The sequence below is a fragment of the Ammospiza caudacuta genome, chromosome 13, assembly GCF_027887145.1.
Source record: "Ammospiza caudacuta isolate bAmmCau1 chromosome 13, bAmmCau1.pri, whole genome shotgun sequence".
NCBI classification, from domain to species: domain Eukaryota; kingdom Metazoa; phylum Chordata; class Aves; order Passeriformes; family Passerellidae; genus Ammospiza; species Ammospiza caudacuta.
Genome location: NC_080605.1, coordinates 21,421,965 through 21,449,206, shown reverse-complemented (window position 1 = coordinate 21,449,206; position 27,242 = coordinate 21,421,965). Strand labels below are relative to the sequence as shown.

The window sequence follows — 27,242 nt, the reverse complement described above, 5'->3', positions numbered from 1 at the left end:
GCCCCTTGTCATTAATGGAGAAGGGAGGAGACTTCACTGTGGCTTCTGCAAATGCATCTAAGCACCCTGAGCTCTGTGAGGAGCTGCCACATGTGCAGACAGAGGCTGCTTGGGGTCCCACAAGGCACTGGACAAGGATCTTACCAGCTCCAAGAAGCGTTGGAACAAGACTGAGAGTCTTCCCTGGGCAATTAATCCATTAAGAGGAAAAAAAGGTTCCATAACATATGGGAATGGACAGGCAACTTCCCCAACAGTGGAGCATCAAGAGCTCAGAGCAAGGGTCAATAATGGCAAGAAGTTCTTTAGAGCAACCAAAATGCAACTGAATGTAGACCACTGCCAGGAAAAGGGTATTAAAAAAAAGTCTAAATCCAGGTAAAAGTGTTGCCTATGGAGACAACAGGTGTGTTTCCAGCATCACACTTGCCCCTTTCCTCAGGCAAGCCTGGTGCTCCTGGATCCAAACCAGGTGACCTTTGTGGAATCTTGCACTGCCCTGAACAACCTCCACTCAGCAGGGTGATACTGTTGCCAACATGTGCCTTCCAGCTTCAAAACCTTTCCCTAATACAGAATCCACTCTAAACTTCCCCAAACTGAGTTCACGGTTCACAATTTTGTGTTAAATGTGAAGCCCCGGCATTGCTCTTACTCCAAGTCCCTGGCCTTCAGTTTTAAAAATCAGAGTGTAGGTCTACATCCCAGAATTTCTTCTATACAACCTTTGGAGAACATGGTAGTTTTGTGGAAGAGAGAAGAATCCCCATAACCCATGGGAGGTTTTCCCAGCAGGACCCCAGGATATCACTGCCCTTTCTGCTGCAATCCCAGGGGATGATCAGCTGTGCTGGGGGTCTGGATTGGGAGCCAGTGTCGGTGGCACAGCCCTGCTGAAGACCAGCGGGCACCAGGACATCACTTCCCTTTATTTAGCAGATCCCAAAGCCCAGATCAGTGTGCTGGAAGAGCTGGAAAGGTTCCTGCCTCAGCACAGGAAGCAAACCGTGCACTGTCTGCACTTCAAGGCCGCCTGCACAACACACAAAAACAGGGCAAGAGGGAAATACTCTCCTCTATTCCCAGACAAAACCAGCATTATCCACAGATCCCAAATGCATTTCTTTTCCCTTTTCATTTTGGGAGAAGAGACCAGATTTAATTGTTGTCCCCATCTGGTGCACATTCACAGTACGTAAGAATGAGTTTGTTTTCCCATACATGTGTCAGATCATGAGCTCAGGGAGAAAGAAGAATCTGCATTTCCAGAAGCCACACGCCAGTTCCCACTGGCTCTGCCACGCACAGCACAAAACACCCAAACCAACCAGGATTCAGCATAAGTTGTTCACAGGATATACATTCCAAAGGGACAAGTACAAATATTACAAAATGAACGGAATCACTTTTAAAATCCATGTATTTGTTGAACCGTTAAAAACAGACAGGAACAGAAAGAGGAGGCCAACCCAACAACTCCCTGCAGCTCCAGTTGGTGCTGCCTGTACGCTCTGGGAACGTTCCTGCAGAACCAAACTCTGGACATCCTTGCTGGCAAGGGCTAGAGACAACTGGCAGATGGTTCCTGACTGTGTGAAGGGCTGAGGCAGAGCCACGGGCCCGGGGCAGCTCTTTCATGGTGTCTGGCTTAACGCAAAGGCATTGAGAGAAAAGGTTGTCTGGGGTAATGTCAGAGAGTGAGAGAGAGCGAGAGAGAGCGTGAGGGACACCACGCCAAGGGCAGGGAATAACAGGAGTTCCTCTTTCCCTGCCACGGCAAGAGGGAAGTACAACAGATCTGTGGGTCCCAGAGTTAGGACAGAGTTTGGAATTAGCTTGGTCCCATGGATATCAACATCACTTGACAGACTCAGAGCTAAAAGCAAGGCAGGAAGGCTAAGGGCAGCAGAACTCCACGTGTTGCACACACACACTCTCTCTCTCCCTCTTCTCAGGCTGTCTGAGGCCCCAGCAAGGCCAGCTCAAGAGCTTTTCCCATCTGCCATGTAATAACGATACATTAAACCTAAAACCAGTGCTCCAAAGATGGGGATCAGCCATGTTGACCAGGAACTACAGGGAGAGAAAAAGAAACAACAAACTAAAACGTGCACACCACAGAAATCAGAAGAAAGCACCTAGTTAATAATCCATCCCCAATATTCATCCCTTGTTGCACATCCAGGGAATGCCTGGGAGCTGTACCCACAGGCTGGCCCCCTAACCATGGCCACAGCTGGGGCAGCCCCACTGTCCCCAGGCACAGGCTCTGCCAGCCCCCATGAGGCCCAGGAGTGGCCTCGTGCCTTATAAAATAGCAGCTGGGTGGCTGCAGTTTCCAGCTTGGCACATCCAGAGACCAGTGGGGGGGGTTTGTTGTTGGTTTGGTTTTATTTTCCTTAAATAAGTCAGGCTGTAATTTGTGTTGTACAAACAACACTGTTGACTCAAGGATGGCAACGGCTACAGCTGTGCCCCAGTAAATCTGCCTTGCTCACACTCCAGAAGCTCACCCTCAGCAGCCTCCTGAACAAAACTCCTGCACGAGCTGCAGGAGAGCAGGGCCCTGAGCTGGTTTTAAGGATTTTCATCTAGACTGGGCTGATCATGGTAAAGTCCTCCAAAAACCCACCCATCCCTGTGTTGTGCCACCCCTGGGCCCACAGAGACCACCCAAACACCCCCTGTGGTTACAGAGATGCAGCCAGTGCCAATGAACACCAGCACAGGGGGCACAGAACTCCACACACTGGCACGCTGGCTCTGCCCAGCACAGAGCCAGGCTCACATCCAGCAAGGGAGGTGCACACTCTGGCACTTGCTGTGGAGGATCTGCTTGCCAGGACACTGCAGCACATCCCTAGGGACTTGCCTGCCCTTTGGAGTTAACGTGCAGCTCTACAAACAGGCTCCCAACCCCTCCATTTCTCACCCTTGTTTTCAGGAGATACTGTACCTGGTTTGGTCTGAGGATGTCCTACTTGAATTCTGGAGGAGGAAAGAGTGAGTGAGCAGGGGAACAAAGAAACATTAAATGTGTGCTAATGAGACAAGCCTGAACGTGTGATTACAAATACAGAGGGAAAATCACCCTCCTCTCCCAAACGCCCCCTGTCACCAGCATGGCTGCTTTTGGGGATGTCTGCTGTCATCTTCCTGTTCCTTCCATCAATCCAATCGGTCCCACCCAGTCACCAGCTTCATGCTGGAACTTGCACCCCTCTCAAAATAAAGCCTTGCTTATTGCATCACACTTTTACAGTTTTGGGGTGGTTTTGTGCTTCCCCCTTATTTATTTGTACATTACTGAGTCTCTCTCTTGCTGCCATCTTTAAATTACACTAGAACCTCCTTTACCACAGATGATGCACTCTGGAAAGAGCCCTAAGCTGTGCATAACGTGCTGGACTTATTGATCAGAAGAGAAAAATACTTGAATAAAGTATTTAACTCAGATCCAAGAGAGCTACTCGGATCATCATTGATTTCTGTGCACATTTTCAGCATGTGTTTATGAATTGGAGTTGAATGAAACAATAAATTTTAAGGTGAACATAATCACACAGCTCCTTATCTAAGAATAGGCTTTACCCAGCCTGAGTTATCCTTGATTTCTCTGCAGACAGTTCCCTTCTGGATTCCTGCTGCTCTGCAAGTGGTCCTGCTCAGAGGAACATCTCCTGAAAGCCTTGCTGAAGGCAGAGCTGTGCCCTGTGCAGGCCTCCCAGCCCAGCCAGCTGCAGGGCACATGTTTACCTCCAGCTGGGATTCTATTTATTGCCTTTTCCCTCTCCCCATCCCTTCCAAAGGCATTTTTGCAACACTCTGCCCTGTTCTAGTCCAGGAGTACCTGAGTGTTAAGCAACACCACTGATCCCTGAGGCAGTTAACAGCGAATTCCTGTTTGCCAGCCAGCCCCTGCTGCTGTCTCCTGGCCCGGAGGGAACAACAAGGAAACCAGTTCCGTGGTCAGGACACAGCAAGAAATGCAAAAAATGGTCCGTGGCTCAAGGTGTGGAAAAAACATCGCTGCTGCCAGCAGAGAAAGGGCACAAAAACTCACTCCCAATTCCACACTGAGGTGCCCACTGAGGTTCAGAACAAAAACAAAGGTAGAATTTGCTTGGGAAATTTATTCGTGTATAGTTTGCATAAACACAAAGCCACAAGCTCCACAGGAAAAAGAGGGGGGGGAAAAGCCTCCAAAAGACGTGACATTAAATAAAAGCAGAAAACTGAAATGCTAGAGCTTACCTTAGAACCTTGCTTTTCACGATCACTCTGTCAGGCGGAAAAAGAAGAAGAAAGAGGTAAGTGCTGACTTCAAAGGGAGGCTGCAGCCTTTATGAGGGAATTGTTCTGTACAAAGGTAATTGCCTGGGCTCAGTTTTCAGACAAGTCCTTCCCTGGCACCCAAAGGCAGGCAGAAAGGTGTCTGTGCCCCTGGGAACTCTCACACTCCTGAGCTCAGATTTACAAGGCAAAGGTGGATGATGCTTCCACCAGCTACAGAGGGAACCCATGGATTCAGCTGAAGTGCCCCGATTTAAATGGAGTGAGAAATCTGTTGTGAATAGTGGAAGGACAAGACTAATTTAGTTCAGCTTCCCCAGCAGAAACCCTGGACAACACAGGGACTGCCTGAGCCCCTCAAGTACTGACTTATTTCCCAAGGCACAGCCTGTATCTTTGTCTGGGGGCTACACTCACCGGTGGGGGCACTCACCGGGTGCACCTCTCCGATGTAGTACTGCTTCAGCATCTCCCTGGCATCTGTGGAATGCCCCACGTCTTCAAAGCTCTCAGTGGCATCTCTGCCAGCTTGCTCAAGCAGCACCTCTTCTCCACCTGGGTGCTGGAAGAGAAGAGTCCAGGTGAGCCCAGGGCTGGATGCAGAAAGGCAGTGAGGATGTCACCAGCCTTCCTCCCAGCCCCACTGCTGGATGCCTCAAGGAACACCATCAGTAAAATCTGCCAGAGGTTCAACTGTCCAGGCTCTCCTCAGGAATTCACAGGAAAGGATATTCTCCTTCTTCAGGTACTACAGAAATGATGTTTGGCTGACTCTGCACACGGGTGTGCAATACTGAACTTGATCCCATGTGCAACCACCAGTGACCTGGGGGAGGAGATCATGAAGTACCACAAAAATGACACTGTTTAATATCATCCACTGATGTCAGAGATGCAGAGCTACAACAGCCAAACCCCCAAAGCTCCACAGTGCCAGCGCCACTGCTGTGGGGGGCAGCAGACACAGCTGAGTCTCAGGTGGGATGAAGTGGCACAAACCCCGGGTGTGGCTCTGCTGGCTCTGTCCCCTGTTAATGTCACAGTTCCAGGCACAGCCTGGCCATGGAACCACAGACCTGGCAAAGGCCAATCCCTTTACAGGCTGAGTGTGAACCACCAGCTAATCCAGCTACACCAACAGAGTGGTCACACATCCCAGGGCACCCACAGGACTAACCCAGCGCTCCAGGGCTGCAGGCAACCAGCCCTGAACTGGAGAAGAGATGCTGGGCCACATTTCAGATCAAAGGAACAACACACCTGCTTCTCTCTGTCACATCCTTCTCCTCCCCACAGACACAGAGCAGTTGCCACCCCCCTCTTCCTTCAGTTTGTCTGCTTTTGCTGCCAAAGTCTGAATATTCCCCCCAGGCCGTCCCCCCTTGTACCAAACACAGGGGGACACAAACCAGCCCCCCCGATGGCTCCAGTGGGCTGCTGCAGGCAATCCTGCAATGCCCCTGTCACAGCTCTTCGATTGCAATTGTCCCTTATTGTCCAGGTATGTCACCAAACCAACACAGAGCTGCCTCAGAGCCACAAAAGGCAGCGTGGAGGGACACAGTTTGTCACAGGCTGAGCTCCATGGCTCATTCCCTGTGTCCAGCTGCAGTTCCCTTGGCTGCCCCTTCTCCCACACCAACCCTCAGCTCTCTGATCCCACAGGAGCCACAGCAGGGACTGCTGGATGTTACCTGCTCACACTGCTCAGAACAACTGCCCAGTTTCCAGCTAAGATCCACTGAAAAGCTGCCCATTTATCTGAGAGTTTTACAATAACTCCTTAGGGTTGCCTCATCAGAAGTCTCATATTTCAGACAGGAAAATACCTGCATTTTAAGCAGACAATCTTCTTTTCTAATAATTCACCCTAGAAGGACAGACAAAACCCTGCAGCAACAGGGACATGCAGTGAAGCTTTCAGTGACATCCAGTCTCTCCACAGGCAAGAGACAAGAGGAAGGAGAAAATTCAAGAGAGAAGGAGAACAGTAAAGTTCACTCTTCTTTACATCTCTGCCTCTGAAGCCTTTCTCTGTACTTGCTAAATCAACAATTTTTTATTTGTGCACATCTGTCTTTCACTGCAATCTCCAAGCCTAAAAGAAAAAGACCTTCAAAATATTTTGGCATCTCCTATTTCTGAAGGGCTCTGTCCTCCAGACAGCAGCGCTGCAGCCAAACAATTCCCACCTTGTCCTAGCCCAGCAAACACAAACCCAGACTATTTGTACAGGAAGTGATGGACTGTGCCACAAACCTGCCCAAAGCTGCAGGAAAACATGGAAACAGTGGGGCAAACTGTGGGGGGAGGAAGACTGCTTCAGGGGAAACAATGGCTGGAAAATGTCCCTTTGTGACAAGAAACTGCCAAAAGCAAACCAGAAGGAGAGAGGTGACAATAAAACTGGGTTCTCTGTGTCACTGGATCCTCAGCACACACAGTAACAGTGACTGGGAATGAGGGCACACAGCAAAAGCCACCAAGAGCACATCCCCTGTTTGTCCCCTCCCCACAAACCCCAAAACCTGTCTGCAAATGTCTGGCTGGGAGCTGCTGGTCCAGACCTGCTGGAGACACAGAGGAGCTCAGCAGCCACACTAAGCTCCAGGACTAATTAGATCACTGTGTCAGGTGAGAGATAACAACACCAGGCTGAGGAGGGGTGAAACTTTCATCCCTAGTGCTCAGAGTCAAAGAAATAAACCGGGAGAGGGAAGGGTTATGCTGTGCAATAATCATGTCCAGCACCATCCAAGCCAGACCCAAGGACGAGCAGTCACCTGGAGGAATGCTCCACACATCCTGCACAGTGCTGCTCTAAGGCAGGGAAAAGGCTCTCCAAAAACACCTCTGCTAAGCTGGGGCAAGGCAGCAGGAGGAAACTCAGGTGCCTGGTGCTCCTCCTTCCCCTGAAGAACACTATCCCTGAAACCAACCGAGCCATTTGGGTCAGGGCTGTCACAGCCCAGGCTCCTTCCAGCTGGGAACTGGAAATGGATTCCTGCTCCACTTATCAGGGGGATCAGGAGCAGCAGCACGTGCTGAGACACGGAGCTGTGGGGGCTGCTCTGGCCTGTGGGCTCAGATAACAGACATGAGAGCTTCCTGGAGAAACCTGCATCTCCACACTCCCTGCTCATATGTGAAAATGGACAGAAACTGTATCTCTCCAGCAGGACCCTAAATAAGTCTCTTACAGATTGTGCACAAGTCAAAAGCTCAGATTTTGATACCCTGGTGGTGAAGTGTGAGCCTGACAGACCCAGAGCTGCTGCAGGAGGTACAGCTGCCTCCCTCAGCCCCCAGCACACAGCCTGCTGCTCCAGCCACAGCCTGCACGTGCTGACCTGCACCGCTGCAATAACAGGTGTCCTGCTGAGGTCACTTACCCAGATCTGGGACAAAACACATCACCAAGAGGCTCTCTTAGATTGTAAATTAATCCCATTTCATGTCAGGCCCTCCCAGGCTCTCTGAAGCACAGGAGATTGCATCTCCCACGAACACCTGCAGCACTTCAGCTGCTGCCTTTGCACATCTCCTGGATTTGGATTGTGTTCTTACAATTCAGTAAGTGTCGTTATGTGACAGATGTCCTGTTACTCCTCTTACACATAATGTGAACTGGGAACTTTAACTGGCCCACACTTCCAGCAGCACAGGGATTTCGGGCTGCCTGACCTGCAGTGTGTAATTTGCAGGAACTGTGAAGCCAAATTCAGCCTTTCAGCGGTGACTTCCCCAGGACTGCACAACCCCACCCACGAACGTGCCAGCACTGCCAGCCAGATCTGTGAGCAAAGGCCAGGAGGGGCACCCACAGCTGCTGCTGCAGTGAGCACACGGGGCAGGGGGAACACCGAGCTCTGCAGCTCCAGCTGCCCAGGGAACTGCAGCTCCAGAGCACACTGGCACTGCTGGGCAGCTCCAGAGCACACTGGCACTGCTGGGCAGCTCCAGAACAGACTGGCACTGCTGGGCAGCTCCAGAGCACACTGGCACTGCTGGTTCCAGTACACTGGCACCGCTGGTTCCAGCACACTGGCACTGCTGGGCAGCTCCAGAGCACACTGGCACTGCTGGGCAGCTCCAGAGCACACTGGCACTGCAGGGCAGTTCCAGAGCACACTGGCACTGCTGGTTCCAGTACACTGGCACCGCTGGTTCCAGCACACTGGCACTGCTGGGCAGCTCCAGAGCACACTGGCACTGCTGGTTCCAGTACACTGGCACTGCTGGTTCCAGCACTCTGCAGCTCCAGACTGGCACTGCTGCTTCCAGGGGCTGCACAGCACTCCCCAGCACTCAGAGGGTAACACACACACACACACACAGAGGATTTTTGCCAATAAATGAGGCCTTGATCCCCAGCTCCCCTGTGTCACTCTTGCCACAAGGGGTGTGCACAGCCCAGCGCTGTGTCAGCCACGCTGGCACAGCCCAACAGTGCCCTCATTCTTCTCCCTCTCCCTCGTCCAAGTGGGTTCTTTCATGTCAGGAAAACGCAAACGGGGAAAAGGGCCTGGAAAGGTGAAACACCATCCCAGGGTGAAACACCATCCCAGGGTGAAACACCACCTCAAGGTGGCACCCAGGGCACCGCTAACCTGCCTGGGACTGAAGTGTTTGTCTGGGCTCACTTATAATTGCCAAGGTGCCGCAGGGAGCAGGTCCCAGGCTCCATCTTAGGGAGAACATGGAGGTGAGGACTCAACCTCCCTGCAGTGTCCCCACTCTGAATCACAGCAGAGACAAGTGTAAGACAAGATTCACAGCTCCTGCAGCTGCTCCAGCTCCTTCTGGCTCTTCCTAAACCCTAACCCAGCATTTTCATACTCAGAAACCAGCTGTGAATGGTTTTCCAAGCTTTTGCCTGGTCTTCCCCCGCATCTGTTTGGCCTTTGAGCACCCACAACTCCCTCCCACCCAAGTGTCCTGCCTCCACCTTGCACATCTCATCCCCCAAACTGCCCTGCCTAGAGAAAAGGAGGCTCAGGGGACCCTCTGCCTGTGCACTGCTCCCTGACAGGCTGGACATCAGCAGGAATTTCTTCATGGAAAGGGCTGTCCATTGGCAGGGAGGGGTGCAGCCCCCATCCCTGGAGGTGTCCAAGGAACACCTGGAGGTGGCACTCAGTGCTGGGGACAAGGTGGGCATTGGGCACAGCTTGGACTCCATGGTCTGGGAGAGATTTTCCAGCCTGGACAATTCTGTGATTCAGTCATTTTCTGGACCCAAAGAAGAAACCAGATGTGTCCAACTTCATCAATAAATGTTGAGAGCTGCAGAGCAAGGCACAGCCTGGAGCTGCCAGTGATCAGCCCCCCTGCCTGATGCACCAGTACCCTCTCCACAGCAGCTCTGTCACTGCACAGCACGCAGCTTCAGCCGTGTGGGCCTGAGGGAAACCAGAGCTGGGTTCAGTCCAGCACAACCAACAAGCTGCAACAAGTGCATTTCAATGAAGTGTCTTCTTTGGAGCTGGTTCAGCCCAACCTTTGTACATTGCCCTGCAAATGCCACGAAGTCTCTGCTGTTACTTTAAACTGGGATAAACCCCTTTGAGATTTTCATAGAACCATAGAATCACAGAATATTCTGAGCTGGAAGGGACCCACAGAGATCATCAAGTTCAACCCCAGCCCTGCACAGACACACCAACAACCCCACCCTGTGCATCCCTGAGGGCATTGTCCAAATCCTCCTGGAGCTCTGGCAGCTTTGGGGCTGGGACCATTCCCTGGGCAGCCTGGGCAGTGCCAGCACCCTCTGGGGGAAGAACCTTTCCTGATATTCACCCTAAATTCCCCCTAGCACAACTTCATGCCCTTCCCTCGGGCATTACTGTTTTGTTATTTTATTTCCACTCCATTCCCAGCTCTCACCAGTTAGGACACCACTCTCAATCTTCAAATGCAGAAGACAAATGCAGTGAGTCTGGAAGGATTTCAATTCTGTCCCCTCGGAGCAGAGGCGCGGCCATGAGGCCCGGGGAGCCCGCACGGCCCGGCCCGGCGCGGGGAGCTGCCCCCGGGACACCGGCACCGCCCCGAACCCGGCCCGGGCCGGCTCGCCCCCTCCTCTCGCCCCCGGCCCTCCGGGCCCCACAGAGCCCCGGCTGTCCCCGCTCCCCTCAGGGCCGGGCCGGGCCGGGCAGCCCCACCGCAGGCCTCACCTCCTCCAGGAACCGGGTGACATCGTACACGCGCCCGTGGATCACCAGCCAGGCCTCACGGCTGGAGTTGCGCTTCGCCACCTCCTCCAGGGTGAACACGGGCGCGGGCCCGTCCCCGGCCGCCGCCGCCGCCGCGGCCTCTCCGCGCCGCCCGCCCTCCATGCTGCCCGGCGCGCCTCCGCGGAACGCGCGCCCTGACCCGCGCCGGCCGCCGTAGCGATGGCAACGCCCCGCGCGGGCTCCGTTCGGCTCGGGGACCAATGGGGAGCAAGCCAGAGGGGGGCGCTGCCAGCGCAGCCAATGGGAGAGCGCGGCGGCGGGCGTGAGCCAATGGGGAGCGGCCGGGGCCAAAGGCGGGAAACGGCGCGCGAGCGTCGCCTCTGAGGCCGCACCGGGATCGGGATCGGGGTCGGGATCGGGATCGGGATCGGGATCTCAGCCCCGGGATCGGGATCGGGGTCGGGATCGGGATCGGGATCTCAGCCCCGGGATCGGGATCGGGGTCGGGATCGGGATCTCAGCCCCGGGATCGGGATCTCAGCCCCGGGCCCGTCAGCCCCGGAACCCCCCTCAGCCCCGGGCCCGTCAGTCCCTGCTCTCCCCTCAGCCCCTGCTCCCCCCCAAACCCCGCTCCCTTCAGCCCCCGTTCCCCCACTCCTGGCTCCGAGCCGCCCCGTCACCCGCGTGCCCGTCACAAACCCGCCCCCAGCCCGGAACAGCCGGTGCGGTGCAGCGCATCCCCAGGCGTGGCTCTGCCCGGGTTCCAAAGCAGAGCTCACAGCCAGGCCTGAGGGGAAGCGCTGGGGAATCCTCTCCTCCCTCCAGGGTCAGAGGCTGCTCAGAAGCTCCGGGACCCGAGCCCCTCACGAACCCCATGGTGGTTTCCCTTTGTGAACGGGCATTCGTGGCATGTATTCCCTTGCGTTGCAGCGCAGGTACAGGCTGGGCAGCGCATGTTTGTTTAACAAGTGCCGAGGAGGCAGAAGGGCCGTGCTGTCAGCGCTGAGCTGGGAGCAGCACTGGCTAAAGGCTGAAGCTGTGAGCAGGGAGAGCCCAGCCGGTCACACATCCCTCTGAAGGGAGCTCAGGTGAAGTTCTCCGTTTGGACAAGGCCGTACATTCACCTACCCAGATACTGGGATGTAAAAGGCTCAGCCTGTTCTGAAACCTAATCAGTATTAAATGTTAAATATTGAGCTGCTGCCCCTTTTGATCCTTTCTGTCTACCTTTTCCCAGTCATCAGGGCTGTTTCCCTGGTTCTGTGTGTAATCCAGGATTTTGTGTGTTTCCAGCTCCTTGTAGTGCCAGGCAGCCCAGCTCTTGGCACCTCTCTAAACCAATGTCTTTCCTTCTAGATCCTTCCCTTTCCTTCTAGATCAGCCCAGTTCCAACAGGATGAGTTACCTTTGCTCAGATTGGTTCAGAGTTTCTGTAATCTACTTCATGGGTTTCTTAGTAAATGCCTCTGTGCTTCCTCCTCTCCACTCCTCATGCCTGTAGGGTTTCTCTGTGGTTTTCAAAGAAATCTCATTACCCTCCTCCACATTTCCCTTGTCCCCTGTTCCACTGCTCCCTGGTTTTCTGTGGCTCTCCACCGCTTTTCTAAGGCCAGAATGGTCCTGGAAGGGACCTTGGAGCTCCCCCAGTGCCCCCAGCCCTGGCAGGGACCCTTCCCCTGTCCCAGGGGCTCCCAGCCCGGCCTGGGGCAGCCCCAGCTGCTGTGGGAGCTGCTGTCCTGCCTGGTGCTCCAGCCCAGAGCCTGCTGAGCAGGGGCCCTGGTGCTTTTCCTGTTCTGTTTCCTGCTCTAACTCCTCCTGAAGGATGTGACAGGCACGGGACCACGGCCACATGCAGATCCTGTTCCCTGGAATATTTTCTTTCATCTGTAATCACTTCATCAAAAGCCATAAATCAGTGAGGGGAGGCTCCGGTGCACAGGCACGGCTGCAGTTTGTGCCTTCCTGCCCCGTGCTTTGTTTGGCACGAGGAACCCCAAAGCTTTTCCTGATGGTGACGCCGCAGGAGGACTCAGTGAAACTGGAAAGCGAGGCACTGCCACTGCTGCTCCTGCTTCCATCGCCCCTGCTTCCTCTTTGTTTATTGGAGACGATTCAGGGAGCAAAGCAGTGGGTTCGTTTTTGCATTTTCTCTGGAATTCACTGTTCCAGCCCTGTTTTCCAGCCCTGGGTGCTGTTACCACACTGCTGGCTAAGGCAGGCCCTGGAGTGGTGAGGGAGGGAGGCCTGGACTGGGTGCCAATGCCGTGCCCTCCCCACTCCAGAAACACTTCAGGAATTATCACCTTGTCCAGCTCTGCTCTCGTGACATCTGTCACGTCACCGCCCCATCCAAACCCTGCAGAGACCTTGGGATCTCATGGGAAGCAGATCTGCCCGTGGGTGTCACATCCTTCAGGGCATTCCAAGCGTGTCCCGCTCCCACCCTGCTCCCCAGGGCAGCCCCCGCCCCAGGTGACCCCTCTGCCTCACACACGTTATTATTTTTATCTTCCTTTTTCGCCAATAAAAATCCCTCCCAGTTTTCTGTTTTCCGTCTGACACACGGATTTTTCCCATGTGTGTTTCCTCCTGTCCTGGCCTGGGGCAGAGGGAAGGGAGGATCCCAGATCACCTCATGCCAGAGGAATTTTCACGTGCTTTTCCACCTCAGGTGAGAGAGCCTGCAGGCCAGAGTCGGCAATGTCCCCTGGGCCGAGGAGCCACGCCGTGATGCCGAGGATCAGCTCCAGGCCCCAGTTCTGTTTGGGATTTAGGGAGCTCGCTGGGAAGCCAGGACTTGGAATTCATTACCCCAGGTCCGAGTGACCGTGGGACAGCCAGGCCCCCAAATCCTGCCCAGGGACCCGGTTTGCTGTTCCAGGTGAGGGGGATCGGCAGGAGCTGGAGCGCAGGAGAGCGGGGGGTGTTCTGAATTCCAGAAAAAGGCAAAAACCCAGGCGTGCCCTGGCAGGGTGGCACTGCCAGCTGCGGGTGACACGAGTTTAACACAGCCAGGCCTGCTCAGGTGACACATTCGCTCAGGGGTCCCAGCACTTACAGGTGGGCGTTTCACTGCTGTGGGTGCCGGGGGACGGGCAGCGGGCCGACCCCGAGCCCGCAGGGAGCGGCTGTGCCCCCGCCTGTGCCCCCGGGCTGTGCCCCCGACTCTGCCCCTGCCTGTGCCCTCGCCTGTGCCCCCGGCTCTGCCTCCGCCCGCGCCGCTCCCGCTGCCCTTCCCGCCGGGACCCGCCATTCCCCTCCCGGCCGCCAGACGGCGACAACGTTAACCGGCGGCTTTGGCGCGGGGCACGCCGGGAGCTGTAGGCGTGGCGGCTTTGGCGCGGGGCACGCCGGGAGCTGTAGGCGTGGCTGAATTGGCGCGGTGCACGCCGGGAGCTGTAGGCGTGGCGGAGTTGGTGCGGTGCACGCCGGGAGCTGTAGGCGTGGCGGCTTTGGCGGGGTGCACGCCGGGAGCTGTAGGCGTGGCGGAGTTGGCGCGATGCACGCCGGGAGCTGTAGGCGAGGAGGCCTCTACATAAGGCGGCGCGCCGAGGGTCCCGTGGTGCCGCGTTGGTGTCGTCACTTCCGGCGCGCTGGGGCCTAGCGGCATGGCGACGCGACGCCCGGCGCGGCGGGAGCGGGACCCGGAGCGGGACCGGGACGGCGAGGGCGACCGCGACCCCGAGCCTGACCGAGCCGGGATGGCGGCGCTCCCTGAGAAGACCGTGAACCGCTGGGTCTTGCAGTTCTACTTCCACCGGGCCATCGAGGCCTACCGCTCTGGGCGCAACCGGGATTTCCGCCAGTTCCGCGACATCATGCAGGGTGCGCGGGACCGGGCGGGGAGCGGCTGGGCCGGGCCCGGGGGTGCCCGCGGCTCCCGGAGCGGGCCGCAGCCCTGACCAGCCGTTTGTCCCACAGCGCTGCTCGTGCGGCCGCTGGAGCGGGAGCCGGACATGGCGCAGATGCTCCGCATCATGCAGCTGCTGTCGCGGGTCGAGGAGGGCGAGAACCTCGGTAGGTGCCCGGCCCGTTCTGCGGCCCCGGTGCTCCGTGCGGCCCCGTTCCTGCTCTGTGCAGCCTGCCCCTGCTTCCCCCGTTCCATGTCCGTGTGCCCGCCGCTCCCGGAGCTGTCCCTGCACAGAGCCGGGCCCTGGGCTGGGGCCGTGCGGGTCCCCGCGGGTGAGGGGGGGCTCTCCTGTCTGTCTGTCTGTTTGGGGGACGGGGAGCAGCGAACCCATCGGGCTGGTGACTCTGCTTTGCCTCGGCTTCCAAAGTGCTGCCCTGCCTCTTCCAGATTGTACCTTTGACAAAGAGTCAGAGCTGACCCCCCTGGAGTCGGCCATGATGGTCCTGGACTTCATCCGTGAGGAGTTCTCTGTGGCAGACAGGACGATGGAGGCCGTGCAGAAAATGGTGAAGGAAGCTGTAAGATCCTTTTGTTTCTCAGTAAATACGTGGTGCAGTTTTTGTCTCGTGTGGGTGCTGGTGGGAGCTGCCTCACGTGTGGGGTTCCCTCACTGTGTGCAAGCTCCTCCCTGCAGTGATGGGGAGTTCTGAGTGGAGCTGGCACTGAGCTGCTCCTGTGCCTGCTTCAGTCTGTCCTGTTCTTGTTCTCATCTGCAGGCTGTTGTTGTGTGTATCAGAAACAAGGAGTTTGAGAAAGCTTCTGACATCGTTAAGAAGCACATGGGGAAGGAGCCCAGGAACCAAGTGAGTCTGTGCTGGGATGAAGTGGGAGCTGCTAGTGTGTCCAGAGGGGGTCAGATGTGGCCTGGGAGGTTTGGGGTGACAAGGCCAAAGTGGAAACAATCCTGCTGGAGTGCTGGTCCCTCAGTCCCCCAGTGCTGCCTGTTTGGGTTGGCACCTTGGTTGTCACCCCTGTCACTCAGCTTTCCTCACAAGCCCTCCAAGCATCACCATTTATCCCTTGATGAGCCTCCAGCTCAGTTCCCAACGGGTTCTGGGCGCAGCAGGAGTCCCCATTCCTGTTCCTGCGGGCAGTAGGGAGCTTGGGCACTGCAGGCAAGGAGAATTCCTGAAATAAGGTGGTTCTGCTGCTCCTGTCCTGTTCCCCTGGCCTTTTCCCAGCCTCATCTCAGTGTTAACTGGCTGTGCCTGGAGAATGCCCAGCAGGAGAGGCCCATCCTTGCCCACACCCTCGCTGTGGCTGGCACTGATTGCCCTGTCCCTGCCCAGTGTTCTCACCTGATCCTATGAATCCTTCTCCAGAAGAAGAGGAACGAGTGGCTGGCTGTGATCCGGGAGAAGAATCTCTCTCATCCAAAGGTCAAGAACTTCTCCTACGAGGAGTTCCAGCAGAGCATCTTTGAGTTCCTGCGCGGCTACATGGACGACTCGGAGCCGGCGCTGCTGACGGTGCGTGACCTGCAGCCCTCTAAATCCAGCCCTTCCTAAAGGGTTCATATGGTCACACAAACTGTTCCATCCATGGAACACCCTTGGGAGGGGATGAAATGGAGTGGGAGCACAAGGAATCGTGTCTGTAATGCGCTGTGCTCTCTCTGTTTTCAGTTATTGAAAAAGACTTTGGACTCTGAGCACGCCGGCAAAGCAAAATCCTCGCTGGGGACCCCTGAGCCTGCAGATGGGCTGAAGGACCAGGCAGCAGCTCCAGAGAACTCAGCCAGGGCAGAGGGCCCAACCAACTCTCCAGAGGCCTTGGCAAGGGCAGAGGGCCCAACCAACTCTCTAGAGGCCTTGGCAAGGGCAGAGGGCCCAGCCAGAGCTCCAGAGCTTGCAGGAGCAGCAGAAGACCTGGAGGGAGCTGCCAGCCCAGCAAAAAGGGCAGCAGCTCCAGAGATGATGGAAGAAGCCGGTGGCTCTGCAACAGCTGTGGAACCTATGGAAGTAGCCACTGACCCAGCAGCAACACCTGAACACTTACCAGCAGCATATGAGATCCTGAAGGGCACTCCAGAGCCCATGGAAGTAGCTAAAGAACCAGCAGCAGCCCCTGATCCCCCCAGGGTGCCCACCAGGGAATCACCAAGGTGGGCACAGCGCTCTGGCTCTGGATTGTGGATGCAGTTGGCCTCAAGGTCTCTTCCCAGGGGTAATCCCCTGTGTCCAGGCAGCTCCTAATTCCCCAAATGCCTGCCCAGGCCAGCCCAGAGGTGGATCCTGGGAAGGTGTTGAGGTGGTTTGGGTCAGTTGCTGAAGGAAGTGCTGCAGTGACAGGGAGGGGGCAGTGGCTGCTCTCATGGAGCAGCACTGGGAAGGGCAGGAAGGTGTGCTCCCCACACCTGGGGCACTGTGCTGTGTGGGAGGGAGTGCTGGAGGGTTGGGAATGCCCCCTTCCATGGATTTGCACTGCAGGGCCAGGAGTTGGGGATGCCAGTGGAGGGCAAGGCTGCATTCTGGGCAGCAGAGCTCCCTTGGCAGTTTCCCTACAAGCCTCCTGGTTGTGTTTATTTTATAGGCAGCCCCCTGGAGCTGTAACCTCGTATGGGATTTCTGTTCTGAGAGAAGCTTTCAAGATCCTGTCGGACTCCGGGGACTCGGACGCCCTTTTCACCAAACTGGACCAAACAGACTTGCCTTCCCCCAAGCAACTGTCTCCTTCTGTATCCCACAGAACCAAGAGATGCAGAGAAGTGGAGAATCAAGCTTCTGAGACCTCAGAGCCTCCTGAAATACCCCATAACATCAAAAACTTGTTCAGCATAAGCAATCTGATCGTGGAGTTGGACGGCTCGTCCAGCAAGTCGAGCGAGTGCCCCGACTCTTCCCAGGAGCACGTGGTCTCTTCTGCCTCCAAACCTGCTCCCAAAGTGCCTGAGGAGCCCTTGTCTGCCCAGAGTGAGAAGTATGAAGCCTGTCTCGTGTGCTATTGTCTGCTCTGCCCCCAGACTTGTCTTGCTGGTGTTGGTGGCCTGAGCACCAAACCCTTGCCCTGTGTCCCCAGATGAGTGTTGACCTTGCCGTCCAGCCCACGTGGAACTGGGCACAGCAAACCCTCTCTTGCCCTTATGTTTGGCTTTAAAATTAATTCTGGGTTAATGAAGAGGAGAAAATGTTCAGGTCCTGCTGCTAGTGAGGTGCTGCAGCTGGTCCTGGCAGGTGATTCCAGTACAAGGAACACATGTTTTTCCACACTTCTCCCACTTTCAGCATCCCTGGCCAGTCTGTAGGACCATCCTTCTCTTGCTTCCCACCTGTTAAGAAATACAGTGTCCAGGGGCTGGCTCTGCTTGCTTGGTGGCCCTGCACCTGCTCCCCAAAGCACCTTTTCCTGAGCCAGTGAAGTAAAGTAAAGTAAACCCTCACCTGATTTCAGGTCCTTCCAAGGAAGGTGGAACAGCTCCTGTGGCACAGAGGAGAAGGACAGCTGGAGTGATGAGGAGGAGCTCTTTGCAAATGCAGGTATGAGAGTCCCCCTGGCAGGGATTACCTGTGCTAGTCCTGGCAGGGGGTCACTCACAGGGGTCCTGCTGCTGCCTGGGGGCTGAATTTTGAAACCAGAAATCCTGTGGGGAGGCTGGCATCAAGGAATTGGGGTGTATTGCTGTCACAGGGTGCTCTGACTGCACAGCTCAGCAGATAAGCACAAGGCAGCCTCTCAGGGAGGTCTGTACCTCCCAAATCATGGAAATGTAACTCTCTCCCTTGTTTTCCAGCATCATTTGAGAAAAACAAAGCCTCCAACAACTCTGGCTCCAAGAAACAGGTATGTGGAGCCTTGGGTGCTTGCAGCAGGCCCTGCAGTGGGGCAGTGTCCCTGCAGTCTCCATGATAAAAGAGGCTGGAGCTGGGCCTGTCCTGCCTGCAGGGCACTGGGAATGTGCCTCATGTCCCTTTGGTTAAAGCAAGGTTTGCCAAGTTCCCTCATGCTGAGAGGTTGTTCAGGTGAGGGACACACATCTGGCAGCTGTTAGCCAGGAGCAGGTCCCACGTTGGTGCCACCAGGACCTCTCCTGGTCCCTGGGAAGGCAGCTGCTGCACATCTGCAGCGCTGGGGTGTTGTGTGAGCTGCCAGGACCTGTGTGCCCTCCCTGCTGCTCCTGGCACGGGTGATGAGGGCAGCAGGCTCTGCCACACAGCCGCTTCCTTGCTCTTTGCAGAAATGGACCATGGAGGAGAGCGAGTGGATCAAGGAAGGGGTGAAGAAGTATGGGGAAGGGAGGTGGAAAACCATCTGCCTCAAGTTCCCCTTCAGGAACCGCACCTCTGTGATGATCAAGGACCGCTGGCGGACCATGAAGAAACTGGGAATGCTCTGAGTTGGAGCCACAGGACTTTCTTTTGGTTTTTGGACCTCAGTTTGTGTTTTGGAAGCTGGCCCAGGGTGCAGTCTGTGCCAGTGTGGGAAGTCCCTCTGACAGCAGAACCATGACAGAGAGGAACCAGGAGCTTTGTGCTCCAGCTGGCTCTGCAGAGATCAGCGTGCTGCACATGGCAGGGGCTGTGCAGCCTCCCAGCATGAATCTAGATTGAGACTTTTGTCCACCTGGCCACTGCAGCCTCTGGAATGAATCCCAGCTGTCTGCTCTGCTCAGGTGTGAGGATGATCTCATAGGTGACCTTTTTTGAGTTTGTTGTCTGTTCACTGAATCACTTGTTTCACCTGTTTGCCATCACTCCCTTGTGGAACAGGCAGCACTGAGTCCCAGCACTTCTGTGGAGAAGAGATCCAGGCAAGAGGATCTATTTGTTGGGTTTGTTTTTTCCCCATTAATGGGGGGCTAACATGTGAGGAGAAATTCCTTCCTTCCAGCTCTGAGGCTTAAAAAAGCTAAAATTACTTTGTGTTTCAGTACTTGGATCTATTTGCTGTTTCCATGCTGAAATTTTTAGTTTTGTCTGACTTTGGTCATGTTTTCTTTGGACTTTTCCTGGTAATACCATTGCTGTGTGTGAGCTCCAAGGGTGCCACATGTTCCTGCCTTCAAGTGCCAAAGGTGGAACGGTCATTTGTAAAATAAAGCTCCTTTCTTGTTTAAGAACACACTCTTGTTCAAGAGTTGTGAAAGTGTGAATTTCTGCCTTGTGGGTGGAAATGCTGGGGCAGAAGCAGCACTGCCCTGGAGCTGTGACATGCTGGTGCACATGGGAACCAGGAGTTTCTGGGTTAGGTCAGGTGTGATACGGGGGCACTTGCTAAATTTAGTTTTAAGTTTCTCTTGGCTGCTGTCCAGCAAAGCCAGGGCTGGGAGAAGTCTTGTCTAGGACCAGCTGCTTGCCCCTCTGTCCTTCAGCTGCAGGTGCTGCACTGAGTGTCCCTTGTCCCCTGGCTGTGGCCACGCATTTTCCTCCCCTTCCATAAATCCCTTCCCTGGAGAGCTGTGGGCAGCAGGAGCACCAGTCAGAGATGTGGGGCAGCGAGGGGCAGTGCCAGTTGGTGGTGCCCCATTGGCAGGAGCTGTGTCCTGTTCTTGCCCTGGCAGTGCAGGTGTCGGAGCTGCAGCTCTCAGATCACCCTGGGCCACGGCGGCCGTGCTGTGGTTAATGATTACCCCGTGCCTCACACTGCCCTGCTCTGCGTGGGGAGCCAGTGCTGCAGCCCGGGGAGCAGGAGGATGCTGCTGCTGCTGCTCCTGGCTCTGCTGGGCCCCGCTGGCTGCCCCAGGACAGAGCCCCTGAGCGGTGGCTCCAGCCAGGAGCCGCTGTTCCGCGGCGCCGACCGCTACGACTTCGCCATCGTCGTCCCCGCCGGCACCGCCGAGTGCTTCTGGCAGTTCTCACACCAGGGAGGAAACTTCTTCTTCAGCTACGAGGTGGGTGCTGGGGACGTGGCCTGGGACATCGCTGACACAGCCAGGGGAAGGCTGGGCTGGATCCACCCCGTGCTGCTCCTGTGGCACCTCAGGGACTGTGCCTTTCTTAAGGCAGTATCACGGAACTGTTTGGGTTGGAGGGATCCTAAAGCTCATTTCCTTCCATCCCCTGCCATGGGCAGGGACACCTTCCATTTTTCCAGATTGCTCCAAGCCCTGTCCAACCTGAGGGTTGACAGTTGCAGGGATGGGACAGCCACAGCTGCTCTGAGCACCCTGTGCCAGAGTCTCCCCACTCTCACCTCAAGAAAGAATATCTTCCCAATATAACCACCCTAATCCCTATCCCTCATCAATCCCATGCATTTTTGAAACTACCTGATTTAAGCTCATGAAGAGGTGCTGGGAGCTCTGGCACTGTTGGAAGCTCTGCCCTCCACTGCCTGGCCAGAGGCTGTGGCACAGCCTGGCACGGTGTGTCCCTGAGCTCTGTCCCCTTCCCACAGGGAAACTCCAGCCCTTTCATCTCCTGTTTACACTGGGCTGCCTGAAGGAGAGCCAGGGTATGGCTGTGCCTGGCAGCGGCAGCTTTCCCCCAGCTCTGTGCAGCCCCACAGGAACACGTCCTCAGGGCTTGGCACAGCTCCATCCCCACGCAACAGGACCCACAAATCCCCCTCGGGTGTCCCCTGCCTCCAGGTCCAGCGGGTGACGGGGATTGGGAACAGCAGGAGCATCCTGGTGACAGCGAGTGACCCCAATGGCTTCCAGCTGGGAGTGTCCCAGGACGTGCGAGGACAGATCAACTTCCTCACCAAGGACACGGGTGAGCCCCAACCCCTGCAGCAGCTCTGAGCCTGCCCAGCCAGGGCTCCCCAGAGCACCCACTGCTCCTGGGGGGCTGAGCACTCGGGATGTGTCTGCCTGGGGCCCTTCCACCAGGGACCAACAACCCCCTTCCCTCTGCAGGTTTCTACCAGCTCTGCCTGGACAACCACCAGAACCACTTTGGCTTAATGCAGGTGTATCTCAACTTTGGTGTGTACTACGATGACTTCAACATGGAGCACAAGCAGCCAGCAGAAAAGAAGGAGCTGAACGACACCCTGGAGGCAATTGGGGTGAGGGTCAGGGTGTCCCAGCAGAGCAGGGCTGGGCATGTCCTGAGCAGGGCCTTTGCTCGGGCTGAGTGCAGCACTGAGTGCAGCACTGAGCCCCTGGGGCAGCTCTGAGCACGGCTCTGCCTCTCCTGCAGGCGAGCATCCAGAAGCTGCACATGCACACCTTCCACATGTGGCGCTTCTACAACTTTGCCCGGATGAGGAAATGGGCTGACTCCTTCCTCCTGGAGTCCAACTACAACTACATCAACTGGTGGTCCATGGCCCAGAGCTGTGTCATTGTCCTGTCCGGGGTGCTGCAGCTTTGCTTCCTCAAGCACCTCTTCCATGCCCAAACCTCGGGCAGCCAGAGGTGCTAGAGCAGGGCAGGGATGCCCTGCAGAGCCAGGTGACCTGGCTGCCACTGTCCCACCACAGAGTAGGAGCAGAGGCTGGATTCTGCTTCCAGGAGGAGGCTGGAGAGTTCCCCTTGCTCCTGCCTCAGCTCTAGCCCTGGCATCACCCCGAGAAAAGTCAAAGGCCATGCTGTCACCTGAGTTCTGCGAGCTGTGTGGGTTTGTCACATCCCTACCCACTGTTGGTGTCTTAAGGGGCTTTTTCTACCAGACTCCCAATAAAGGAACCCCTGGCAGAGGCCGGGGAGCAACTACTGCCTGCTAAAGCCATCCAGCCTCTGTGAAACTAAAAGCTGCTGGTCCCTCCCTCCCTCCCTCCCCTGGAAGCTCATCCTCCCTCTGAGGCTCCCCCCAACCTCATCAATCCCCCCAAACACACCCCAGTGTGTCACATTCCCCACAGGAGGAACAAGGACTGACTCCCCCCGAACCTCCACACCAGACAACAGGCACTGAAAAAAGGATCAGGCTTTATGTGACAAGGCTGGGGCCAGGGCCCGTCCTCCCGCACTGGAGGCAGCCCCTGAGGGCTCTGGGGCTCTGTGCTGGCAGCTCCCCACACTTCCCTCCCACTCTGGGTGGGCTTCCCACACCCACGGTGCAGGACGCAGTCGGTGCCAGCCCAGAACACTCACAGACAGAGCACAAGGGTCCCTGGGGGTCCCCGAGGGTCCCTCATGTCAGCGTGTCCTCGTTCCGCACGTACTCCCCAACGTCAGCTTGGTGGAACACCACGATGGCCAGGGGGTCAACCTTGCGGCACTCCTGCGTGGACTTGGCAGCCACCCCGAAGCCCTGGGGGTGAAGGGGACGTGAGGGAGGGTCCCCATCCCCTATCCCCCCTCAGCCCTGGCAGGGCCTGGGCACTCACCAGCGGGACGTCAGCCATGGAGTACACCACCACACCCTGGTACTGCGCCGTGCTCTCCGTGATGCGGCCCAGCCCCGACTTCAGCACGTGGTTCCCATAGAGGAAGGACTGCTCAGAGCCCGGCTTCACCCACACCTTGTACTGCGGGAGAGGGGCAGGGCTGTGAGGGGCCGCAGGGTGGGCAGGGGCCGTGGGGCTGTGAGGGGCTGCTCGCGGCTGTGGGGTTGTGAGGGGCCATGGGGCTGTGAGGGATGTGATGGCCGCTCTGAGGGCCGTGGGGCTGCGAGGGGCCATGAGGCTGTGAGGGGCTGCTTGCGGCTGTGGGGTTGTGAGGGGCCATGGGGCTGTGAGGGATGTGATGGCCGCTCGGGGCTCTGAGGGCCGTGGGGCTGTGAGGGGCCATGGGGCTGTGAGGGATGTGATGGCCGCTCGGGGCTCTGAGGGCCGTGGGGCTGTGAGGGGCCGTGGGGCTGTGAGGGATGTGATGGCCGCTCGGGGCTCTGAGGGCCGTGGAGCTGTGAGGGGCCGTGGGGCTGTGAGGGATGTGATGGCCGCTCGGGGCTCTGAGGGGCCGTGGGGCTGCGAGGGCCACTCGGGGCCGGGACCCACCTTGGCGTAGGGCGCGAGGTAGTCCAGGGCCGTGACGCTGAGCCGGAACTTCTGGGACTTGGTGAACTTCCCGAAGCAGGTGCCCGGGGCCACCAGGCTCTCCCGGGGCACGCTGGCCGCCAGCTTCAGCAGCTTCTCACTGCGGGAGCGGGGCAGTGCTGGGCTCGGCCGGGCCGCACCGGGAGTGGGGCAATTCCAGGCTCGGCCGGGCCGCCCCGGGGCCGCCCCGTTCCCTGCCCTCCCGGCACTCACCTCAGGTAGTAGACGCGGTCCCGGTGCAGGCGGAAGCAGTAGGTGCCATCGGGCCGGTCCACCAGCAGCTGGATGTTCTCCCCGATGCTGCAGGACAGACCCGTGAGCCCGGCCCGGCCCCTCCTGCCGCGGTACCGCCAGGACCCGGCCCTCCCGGTCCCCCGCCCGATCCCCGGTACCATTACCCCCTTGGTCCCCCTGGTCTCCTCCTTCCCCGGGATCCAGCCGGCCCAGTCCTCCCGGTGCCCATGCTGTCCCTGTGCCCGATCCCCGCATCCCGCCGGCCCAGCCCTCCCGATCCCCTCGGTGCCGGCCCCTCACTATTTCCCGAGCTTCTCGAACACCGCCCGCGTCTCCGCCTCCGTGAGCGGCCGCATCTCCCGCGCCGCACACGCGGGGCTGCCCGGCCGGAAGTGACCGGACCGGAACCGGCGGTAGCGGAAGTGACGAACCCGGAACCGGCGGGCCCGGAGGTGACGCGGCGGCGGCGGCGATGGCGGCGGCGGCGGAGGAGGCGCGGCTGCTGGCCTGGCTGCGCGGCCCGGCGGCGCCCGGCGGCCCCGAGCTCGCCGCTTATGTGTCGGAGCTGGCGGCGCTGGGGCTGGCGGAGCTGGGCCGGGAGCCGGCGCGGTTGGCGGCGGAGCGGGAGCGGGTCGGGGCCGAGACGCGCCGCCTCGCCTTCGAGCACTACCGAGCCTTCATCCGCTCCGCCGAGTGTACCGGCCGCGCCGGCCGCGGCTTCGGCGGCATCGAGAGCCGCCTCGGCAGCCTGCTGGAGCGGCTGCCCGCGCTGCAGGAGGCCTGCCGGTACGGGACGGGCACCGGGCACGGGGAGCGGCGGGCAAGGGCCGGGGCTGGGCTGGGGAGCGAAAGGTGCGGAGCCCACTGAGGGTCGGGCCGACCGGGAGCGGCCGGTATGGATGGCAGGGTGCGGGGACCCACCCGCTGCAGGGAGGGCTCTCTGCTGATGCCACCCCGGCCCGCAGGACCTTCATGCGCGATGCCGAGGCCATCGCCTGCAGCCGGCGCATGAACAGCCTGACGCTGAACCGGCACACGGAGATCCTGGAGATCCTGGAGATCCCGCAGCTCATGGACACCTGTGTCCGGAACGGCTACTACGAGGAGGCGCTGGAGCTCACGGCCTACGTGCGCAGGCTGGAGAGGAAGCACAGCAGCATCCCCGTTATCCAGGTGAGCCTGGCACTATCTGTGCCCTGTGACTGAACCCGGTGTTGTCCCACCCTGTGATCCAGGTGACCCCCATGCTGCCCCGTGCCTGTACCTGCCTGAAGGCTCTGTGTTCCCCAGGGCATCGTGGACGAGGTGCGCCAGTCGGCGCAGCTGATGCTGAACCAGCTGATCCAGCAGCTGCGCACCAACATCGCGCTGCCCGCCTGCCTGCGCGTCATCGGCTTCCTGCGCCGCATGGACGTGCTCACCGAGGCCGAGCTGCGCGTCAAGTTCCTGCAGGCGCGGGACGCCTGGCTGCGCTCCATGCAGGCCTCCATCCCCGACCACGACCCCTACGTGCACGTCACCAAGACCATCGAGGCGTGCCGCGTGCACCTGTTCGACGTCGTCACCCAGTACCGCGCCATCTTCTCGGACGAGGAGCCGCTGGTGCCGGCTGAGGCGGCGGCGCCGGGCGAGGGGGCCATCTTCCACAGCTGGGTGCTGCAGAAGGTCTCCGAGTTCCTGCGCACCCTGCGGCGCGACCTGGAGCGCGGCGTGGGCGGCCGGCTGGACTCGCTGCTGGGGCAGTGCATGTACTTCGGGCTGTCCTTCAGCAGGGTGGGCGTGGATTTCCGCGGGCAGCTGGCCCCCCTCTTCCAGCGCGTGGCCGCCGACGCCTTCAGCAAGGCGGTGGAGGAGGCGGTGGAGAAATTCCGGGAGGAGATGAATTCCTACACGCTGATCTCGGCTCCGGCCGTGCTGGGCGGCGGGGCGGGAGTGCCGGTGCCCACAGCCCAGCCTGGAACGCTGCAGCCCCCCATGGTGCTGCTGGACTTCCCACCCCTTGCCTGCTTCCTCAACGGGCTCCTCGTGGCCTTCAATGACCTGCGGTTGTGCTGCCCCATCGCCCTGGCACAAGACGTCACCGCCTGCCTGGACAGTGCCCTTGGTGAGGTGAGTCTGGGGAGGGAACTGGGACTTGTCCTGGAAGATCATGGGCTGGGTTTGTTCTGCGTGGGCTGGGAAAGCTCTGAGATCATCCAGTCCAACCACTCCCCCTGCGCTGCCAAGTCCACCCCTAACCCATGTCCTCAAGTGCCACATCCACGCAGCTGCTAAATCTCCCCAGGAATGGGGATTCTACCACTGCTCTGTGCCAGGGCTGGACAGCTCTTCCCCTGAAGAAATTTTCCTCATATCCAGCTTAAACTTCCTGTAGCACAACTTGAGGCTATTTCTTCTTGTGCAATCCTTTGTTCTTTGGGAGCAGAGCCCAGCCCCACCCCGGCTGCCCCTTCTGTCAGGGAGTAGTGGAGGGTGAGAAGGTCCCTCTCAAGCCTCTTTTTCTCCATGGTAACCCCCCCCTGCTTCTCCTTGTGCTTCAGCTCCTTTTCCAGCTCCATTCCCTTCCGTGGATACACTCCAGCCCCACAACGTGTATCTTAGTGTCCCAGAACTGACCCCAGGATTCCAGGTGTGGCATCACCAATGCCCAGCACAGGAAGATGGGCGCTTCTCTGGGCCTGTGGCCACGCTGCTGCTGGTACAAGCCAGGTGCCATCAGCCTTCTTACCCACCTGGGCAAATGGCTGTCATCAGGTGACCCATCTGCCTCTCTCTCTCCCCAGGTGACCAAAACCATCCTGGCTTTCCACCGTGCTGAGGAGGCAGCTTTCAGCGGGCGGGAGCAGGAGCTCTTTACCCAGTTTTGCACAGCCTTCCTGGAGGACCTGCTGCCTTACCTGAACCGCTGCCTCCAGGTGCTTTTCCCTCCAGCACAGCTTGCACAGGCACTGGGTGAGATCTCAGGGTTTGGTTTTCCTTGCAGGGGAAGCTCACCCATGGCTTCCCCCTGGCACTGAGTGGGCCCTGTCCTGCTCTTGCCCCCTCTGTGGGGTCTCGTTGCCCGCAGAGCCCCTGACCCCTCTCTCCCCATCCCCAAGGTGTCCCCCCCACGCAGCTGCAGCGTTTCGGCCGCCTGGGCCGCATCGACGTGGCCGCTCTCAGGGAGCCGCTGGCTTTCCTCCTTCCACCGGCACCGAGCGAGGAGGAGCCGCCCACGGAGACTGTCCCGGACCCGGAGGGGGAACACACGGCCGTGCCCACTGTGCCTACCGAGCCCGGGGAGAGCCCCTCCGGGGAGGCTGCGCTGCCGGGTGTCCCGGAGCCCACGGGGTAGCGGGGCTGCGCTGCCGGGTGCCCCGGTGGCCGCGGGGGTAGCAGGGCTGCGCTGCCGGGTGTCCCGGAGCCCACGGGGTAGCAGGGCTGCGCTGCCGGGTGTCCCGGTGCTCACAGGCTAGCGGGGCTGCGCTGCCGGGTGTCCCGGTGCTCACGGGGTAGCGGGGCTGCGCTGCCGGGTGTCCCGGTGCTCGCAGGGTAGCGGGGCTGCGCTGCCGGGTGTCCCGGTGCTCACGGGGTAGCGGGGCTGCGCTGCCGGGTGTCCCGGAGCCCACGGGGTAGCGGGGCTGCGCTGCCGGGTGTCCCGGTGCTCACAGGCTAGCGGGGCTGCGCTGCCGGGTGTCCCGGTGCTCACAGGCTAGCGGGGCTGCGCTGCCGGGTGTCCCGGTGCTCACGGGGTAGCGGGGCTGCGGTTGCCCGCCCGTGTCCCC

At 58.4% G+C, this 27,242-nt stretch overlaps 5 protein-coding genes across 7 annotated transcripts; 3 read left to right on the top strand and 2 right to left on the bottom strand.

Moving 5' to 3' along the window:
* Nucleotides 1-1,402: 1,402 nt before the first annotated feature.
* LOC131563364 (cytochrome b5) lies at nucleotides 1,403-10,648 on the bottom strand. The gene is made up of 5 exons (XM_058813370.1): nucleotides 10,473-10,648; nucleotides 4,727-4,855; nucleotides 4,255-4,281; nucleotides 2,957-2,988; nucleotides 1,403-2,073 (listed from the first exon to the last, which is right to left on the bottom strand). The coding sequence occupies exons 1-5, from the start codon at nucleotides 10,632-10,634 to the stop codon at nucleotides 1,983-1,985; spliced, it is 441 nt and encodes a 146-aa protein (XP_058669353.1). The 5' UTR covers nucleotides 10,635-10,648; the 3' UTR covers nucleotides 1,403-1,982.
* Nucleotides 10,649-14,070: 3,422 nt separating this feature from the next.
* Nucleotides 14,071-19,438, top strand: TERF2 (telomeric repeat binding factor 2). Of its 3 annotated transcripts, none has more exons than XM_058813552.1 (10): nucleotides 14,071-14,297; nucleotides 14,394-14,489; nucleotides 14,770-14,900; nucleotides 15,099-15,185; nucleotides 15,705-15,851; nucleotides 16,008-16,486; nucleotides 16,915-17,301; nucleotides 17,773-17,858; nucleotides 18,113-18,162; nucleotides 18,557-19,438. In XM_058813552.1, exons 1-10 carry the CDS (start codon nucleotides 14,081-14,083, stop codon nucleotides 18,713-18,715), a joined length of 1,839 nt encoding a protein of 612 aa, XP_058669535.1. In that variant the 5' UTR covers nucleotides 14,071-14,080; the 3' UTR covers nucleotides 18,716-19,438. The 3 variants fall into 3 exon arrangements, with proteins under 3 accessions (XP_058669535.1, XP_058669536.1, XP_058669537.1); XM_058813553.1 differs by having other exon boundaries at nucleotides 14,074-14,297; nucleotides 15,708-15,851; XM_058813554.1 differs by having other exon boundaries at nucleotides 14,074-14,297; nucleotides 17,071-17,301.
* A 573-nt stretch (nucleotides 19,439-20,011) lies between these two features.
* TMED6 (transmembrane p24 trafficking protein 6) lies at nucleotides 20,012-21,689 on the top strand. The gene is made up of 4 exons (XM_058813781.1): nucleotides 20,012-20,209; nucleotides 20,909-21,035; nucleotides 21,179-21,330; nucleotides 21,465-21,689. The coding sequence occupies exons 1-4, from the start codon at nucleotides 20,012-20,014 to the stop codon at nucleotides 21,687-21,689; spliced, it is 702 nt and encodes a 233-aa protein (XP_058669764.1).
* Nucleotides 21,690-22,194: 505 nt separating this feature from the next.
* NIP7 (nucleolar pre-rRNA processing protein NIP7) lies at nucleotides 22,195-23,875 on the bottom strand. The gene is made up of 5 exons (XM_058813740.1): nucleotides 23,779-23,875; nucleotides 23,458-23,544; nucleotides 23,206-23,344; nucleotides 22,597-22,737; nucleotides 22,195-22,520 (listed from the first exon to the last, which is right to left on the bottom strand). Exons 1-5 carry the CDS (start codon nucleotides 23,832-23,834, stop codon nucleotides 22,401-22,403), a joined length of 543 nt encoding a protein of 180 aa, XP_058669723.1. The 5' UTR covers nucleotides 23,835-23,875; the 3' UTR covers nucleotides 22,195-22,400.
* Nucleotides 23,876-23,950: 75 nt separating this feature from the next.
* COG8 (component of oligomeric golgi complex 8) lies at nucleotides 23,951-27,211 on the top strand. Its single transcript, XM_058813657.1, has 5 exons — nucleotides 23,951-24,264; nucleotides 24,444-24,651; nucleotides 24,769-25,587; nucleotides 26,262-26,430; nucleotides 26,577-27,211. The coding sequence occupies exons 1-5, from the start codon at nucleotides 23,951-23,953 to the stop codon at nucleotides 26,810-26,812; spliced, it is 1,746 nt and encodes a 581-aa protein (XP_058669640.1). The 3' UTR covers nucleotides 26,813-27,211.
* Nucleotides 27,212-27,242: the final 31 nt, after the last annotated feature.

Excerpts from the sequence above, each read along its gene's own strand:
- LOC131563364 (XM_058813370.1), bottom strand. The coding sequence starts at position 10,634 with ATGGAGGGCGGGCGGCGCGGAGAGGCCGCGGCGGCGGCGGCGGCCGGG. Across the intron at positions 4,856-10,472 it reads TCACCCGGTTCCTGGAGGAG|CACCCAGGTGGAGAAGAGGT; the intron begins GTGAGGCCTGCG and ends CTTCTCTTCCAG. Across the intron at positions 4,282-4,726 it reads ACATCGGAGAGGTGCACCCG|AGTGATCGTGAAAAGCAAGG; the intron begins GTGAGTGCCCCC and ends TCCGCCTGACAG.
- TERF2 (XM_058813552.1), top strand. The coding sequence starts at position 14,081 with ATGGCGACGCGACGCCCGGCGCGGCGGGAGCGGGACCCGGAGCGGGAC. Across the intron at positions 14,901-15,098 it reads AGAAAATGGTGAAGGAAGCT|GCTGTTGTTGTGTGTATCAG; the intron begins GTAAGATCCTTT and ends TCTCATCTGCAG. Across the intron at positions 15,186-15,704 it reads GGAAGGAGCCCAGGAACCAA|AAGAAGAGGAACGAGTGGCT; the intron begins GTGAGTCTGTGC and ends ATCCTTCTCCAG.
- TMED6 (XM_058813781.1), top strand. The coding sequence starts at position 20,012 with ATGCTGCTGCTGCTGCTCCTGGCTCTGCTGGGCCCCGCTGGCTGCCCC. Across the intron at positions 20,210-20,908 it reads ACTTCTTCTTCAGCTACGAG|GTCCAGCGGGTGACGGGGAT; the intron begins GTGGGTGCTGGG and ends CCCTGCCTCCAG. Across the intron at positions 21,331-21,464 it reads ACACCCTGGAGGCAATTGGG|GCGAGCATCCAGAAGCTGCA; the intron begins GTGAGGGTCAGG and ends CCTCTCCTGCAG.
- NIP7 (XM_058813740.1), bottom strand. The coding sequence starts at position 23,834 with ATGCGGCCGCTCACGGAGGCGGAGACGCGGGCGGTGTTCGAGAAGCTC. Across the intron at positions 23,545-23,778 it reads TTCGAGAAGCTCGGGAAATA|CATCGGGGAGAACATCCAGC; the intron begins GTGAGGGGCCGG and ends TCTGTCCTGCAG. Across the intron at positions 22,738-23,205 it reads ACCTCGCGCCCTACGCCAAG|TACAAGGTGTGGGTGAAGCC; the intron begins GTGGGTCCCGGC and ends CCTCTCCCGCAG.
- COG8 (XM_058813657.1), top strand. The coding sequence starts at position 23,951 with ATGGCGGCGGCGGCGGAGGAGGCGCGGCTGCTGGCCTGGCTGCGCGGC. Across the intron at positions 25,588-26,261 it reads TGGACAGTGCCCTTGGTGAG|GTGACCAAAACCATCCTGGC; the intron begins GTGAGTCTGGGG and ends CTCTCTCCCCAG. Across the intron at positions 26,431-26,576 it reads ACAGCTTGCACAGGCACTGG|GTGTCCCCCCCACGCAGCTG; the intron begins GTGAGATCTCAG and ends CCCATCCCCAAG.